Below are 4,199 nucleotides of genomic sequence, written 5' to 3'. Positions count from 1 at the left end.
TAATAAAATTCTAAAATTTATGTACTTGGAACACCACTGGTTATTGGAGGTCTATCCAGGCTGCCAGGGTGCCCAAGGCCCGTTTCATCGGACTCGTTTGGAAGGTACAATATGCTTGAGGTAACATAGAAGTTCTAGAATCTCGTGCTGTACTGTTGGAAAGACACTCCCGCGTCAGTCGTCAACATGTATGTGTCAGCTGGGTCAAATGTATCCGCCGCCCCCATAGGGCTGTGACAGGACAAAAGACCACACGCGACAGGTGAAACGCTTGTTGGCTTGCCGCTACTTTTCAACGGACCGCACCGCAGCAATCCGTCGTCCTCTGCTCACTCCGCTCCGCTCGCCACTTCCCCCATTCCCACCTCTTTCTCGTCCCCCCGCAGCCCTGCTTTCGTTGCGTGCGTCTCGCTTCCTTCCACACTCCTTCCCTTTGCGCCGCCCGTCCACCCATCAACTCCATCCGATTTTTTTCCAACGGTGGTGCACGCACCCGCGGCGGCTAGGGAGCTTCGTCGTCCAAGGACAGGAGAAGCATGGCGCCGGAGGGTCTTCTTGGCGTCCACCGCCGCCTGTTGGACGAGGCCCCGGCGCCGGTGAGTGACGTGACGGGGCACGGCTCCGGCTCCGGCTCGAGCTCGGAAGCGATGCGGATAATGGTGGGCGTGCTGGTGACGGTCATCGTCTGCACGCTGCTCTACTGCGTCTACTGCTGGAGGTGGCGGAAGCGCAACGGTACGTGAGCTGATGATCTCTGCTGATCTGCTCTGCTTTCTCAATTCTCAGTGTGATGGCTAGTGTTTCTTGCCTTTGCTTGAGTTCTAATTGAATCTCCATTCGCTTGGTTGTGTAAATTCGCCAGCCATCCGTAGATCCCTGCTGGACAGCCTGTGGCCGCGGTCGAGCTCGGACCTGCCGCTCATGGACCTCGCCTCCATCCTCGCCGCCACCGACAACTTCTCAGAGGCCAACAAGCTCGGCGAAGGCGGCTTCGGCCCTGTCTACAGAGTGAGCAATCAATCGACTTGTCTTGCTAAATTGTGATAGTTTCCTTAACTAAACAAGTCGCCGTGCCTTTGTTGCTGGCAGGGCGTGCTGAGCGGCGGGTCGGAGATCGCGGTGAAGCGGCTGTCGGCGCGGTCGCGGCAGGGGGCGGCGGAGTTCCGGAACGAGGTGGAGCTTATCGCCAAGCTGCAGCACCGCAACCTGGTGCGCCTCCTGGGCTGGTGCGCCGAGCGCGACGAGAAGCTGCTCGTCTACGAGTACCTCCCCAACCGCAGCCTCGACGCCTTCGTCTTCGGTACGCGGACCTCAGCCATGACCTCCTCCTCACTCGGTCACTCCTCAGCCACTATTCCGGCCGGCGCCGTGGGCACGTTGCTCTCACGGTGGTTGGGCTCGGTGTCGTCACGCCATAAATTTTCCACGTTCGGTTATCGTACGAACTCATCTGCGACCAATCAATTCGACCCTGATTGACTGTACTGTTTTGCTAGTGGTGCCATTAAGCGTGCAATTAACTTGATGCACACTGGGCAACAAGGTCCTTAATTGCGCCAGCGTTGCTGGTGGTGGTGGGTTACCGAGTCGATTTGCGCCACCAGAAATGGTTCTGTTTTCCAATTGGGTCGATCCATCAGTAAATGATCGGGTCAAGTTTCTGTGCGGTGTTTGGTGACGGTTTGCCGGTTACTGGTTTAGTGCAGATCCGAGCAAGAGCGCGCAGCTGGGGTGGAGCACCCGTCACGACGTCATCCTCGGCATCGCCCGCGGCCTGCTCTACCTCCACGAGGACTCGCTGCTCAAGGTCGTGCACCGGGACCTAAAGGCCAGCAACGTGCTCCTCGACCACAAGATGAGCCCCAAGATCTCCGACTTCGGCATGGCCAAGATCTTCGAGGACGATTCCGACGCCATCAACACGGGCCGCATCGTCGGAACATAGTAAAGACAATCCCTAGAGCAATGCCTGTGAATTATATATGCTCTGTTCGGCATCACAATGTTTGCATTGTTGATCGACACCCTCTGTGATACAATGCAGCGGGTACATGGCGCCGGAGTTCGCGTTGGAGGGCGTCTTCTCGGTAAAGTCAGACGTGTTCAGCTTCGGTGTCCTCCTCCTCGAGATCTTGAGCGGACAGCGGAACGGCGCATTGTACCTGGAGGAGCACCAGCAATCTCTCATCCAAGATGTACATTATCTGAAACTCCAGCATTTCCCAGGCTTAAGGTGTGTGGGAGTACAAAATTCAGTAATCTGAAATTATCTGAACGTTTTTGACAGGCATGGAAGCTGTGGACCCAAGATCTCGCGGCCGAGTTCATGGACCCGTCGCTCGGGCGCTCCTACTCCAAGGACGAGGCCTGGCGATGCTACCACGTCGGCCTTCTCTGCGTGCAGGAGAACCCCGACGTCCGGCCGACCATGTCCAACGTCCTGCTCATGCTCATCAGCGACCACATGAAGCTCCCTGACCCGGCCATGCCGCCACTGTTCACGCGACTGAGGAAGATCCCCTTGTCAGCGATGCCACTCACGACCAAGACGGAGTCAACGACGTCTCCCCAGTCGATCAACGATGTGTCCATCACCATAATCGAACCGCGATGAGGTCGTTGGAGAAGGTAACTTTGGCGCGCTGCATATCTAGGTGTTCTATGTAATTACTGCGTAGTGGTTGATGGATTTTTTGTAGGTCTGAAAATGGAGTGATAATGAGATCCCCTGATGGGAAGTTGAGACAGAGCCGTGCTTGAAGTGTAAGTAAGAGTGCAACTATTTTAGAATGAGTAACATGTAACTCTAAAATATGCAAGTTCTAATTGTGTGCTATGCAGCATGCACAAGTCACAAGTGCAAGATTCACTTTTAATTTTCCAGATGACACCAGGGAATGCAGGTTTTCAATTTTGACAAGTTTCAGAAATTTGGACAGCAGACTAGCAAGTGGCAAGGAGGAAGAAGAAAGATTCCCCTTTTTGGGGTATGTCAAGGCACACACATGTGACCTTCGGCCATTGGTGCGCTGCTGAAAGAAACGGGAGACCTGAAAAGAAGGCGGTGCTTTATGACTTCCTGTGTTCTCCTTTGGACCACTGTCGCCAGAGTTCTCACCGCGTGATAGACACTGCAACACTCTTTTTGCAGAGCTGGTGAAGTGCAGAAATGTAGGTAACGGTAAAAACCGACCATGCTCTAGTGAAATGGTAGGGGTCCTCTTGCATGTTTGTAGAGATGATCTGATTGAAAATTTATGAAGAATGCTAAATTTATAGTCACTTTATAATAAGTTTTAATTATATTGGTAGTATGTCGCTACTCACACGGCTTCCAGTCATATGAATGAATGCCAAAGCCCTTAGTTGTTGCCATCACTATACTACCTCTATATACAAATAACTGATGTTTTATGTTGCATGTGATCAATGAAACTAAACTTTGATCAGAGCTTATATTTTTAAAAGACTGAAGTAGATATATGAATATTTAAAGGCTGGAATAAATATATCTCAAAAACTTAAATAATAGGTAAATATTTTTTCCATGAATATATATTGAAATATTGTGTACTCAGTGCTTGCTTTGTTTGTTGGAGGTATGCCCTAGAGGCAATCATAGAGATGATGATATTCCATTTGTATCCATGATTTGTATATTGTGTTCATTGAATATCCATTAAAGGCTACTTGAATTGATTTGCAATTATGTGAATTGTATGTGAAACTCTTTACTTGTATGGTTATTCTAAAGTTATCCCTAGTCGGAGTTCATGTGAGGACACACAAGAATATTAGACTAGCACATGTATTAGTTGATGACTATGTTTCACAAGTCATGGACATGGAGATGTTGAACTAATAATGTGGACACATGTGGAGACATGTGCTAGGACTGACCCAACACGAGAAGTAGTTCTCTCTTTAAACAACATATACGCTTTGTCCTTAGACCTGAGATTGTCGCATGTATTCTAGATGTGGATCGACCTACTTAGGGGCTATCAAACGCTACGCCGTAACAGGGTAGTTATAAAGGTAGCTTTCGGGTTTGTCAAGAAGCATGCTATGAGACATGGTCAATCAAGATGGGATTTGCCCCTCTCTGATTGAGAGTGATATCTCTGGGCCCCTCGAGTGATCGGATCCGAAAATGCATGGCCATGCTACGTACGGTTAAGAGTTAACCTACAAAGGGA

At 50.4% G+C, this 4,199-nt stretch overlaps 1 protein-coding gene across 4 annotated transcripts; it reads left to right on the top strand.

The window, feature by feature from the left end:
• The first annotated feature begins 270 nt into the window (after positions 1-270).
• On the top strand, positions 271-3,380 carry LOC101760131 (cysteine-rich receptor-like protein kinase 10). 4 transcript variants are annotated; one of them, XR_001163905.3, is made up of 8 exons: positions 271-735; positions 863-1,008; positions 1,090-1,300; positions 1,707-1,944; positions 2,045-2,195; positions 2,288-2,628; positions 2,700-2,763; positions 2,943-3,380. XR_001163905.3 is itself a non-coding variant. In XM_012845576.2 (7 exons), exons 1-6 carry the CDS (start codon positions 537-539, stop codon positions 2,612-2,614), a joined length of 1,272 nt encoding a protein of 423 aa, XP_012701030.1. In that variant the 5' UTR covers positions 271-536; the 3' UTR covers positions 2,615-2,628; positions 2,700-3,380. The 4 variants fall into 4 exon arrangements, 1 of the variants encoding a protein (XP_012701030.1); XR_001163902.3 differs by having other exon boundaries at positions 2,895-3,380; XR_001163903.3 differs by having other exon boundaries at positions 2,885-3,380.
• The last annotated feature ends 819 nt before the right edge of the window (positions 3,381-4,199 follow it).

This window comes from Setaria italica, chromosome IV (genome assembly GCF_000263155.2).
Source record: "Setaria italica strain Yugu1 chromosome IV, Setaria_italica_v2.0, whole genome shotgun sequence".
Lineage (NCBI taxonomy): Eukaryota > Viridiplantae > Streptophyta > Magnoliopsida > Poales > Poaceae > Setaria > Setaria italica.
The sequence above is the reverse complement of the archived record's forward strand: the minus strand, read 5'-3'. Positions and strand labels throughout refer to the sequence as shown.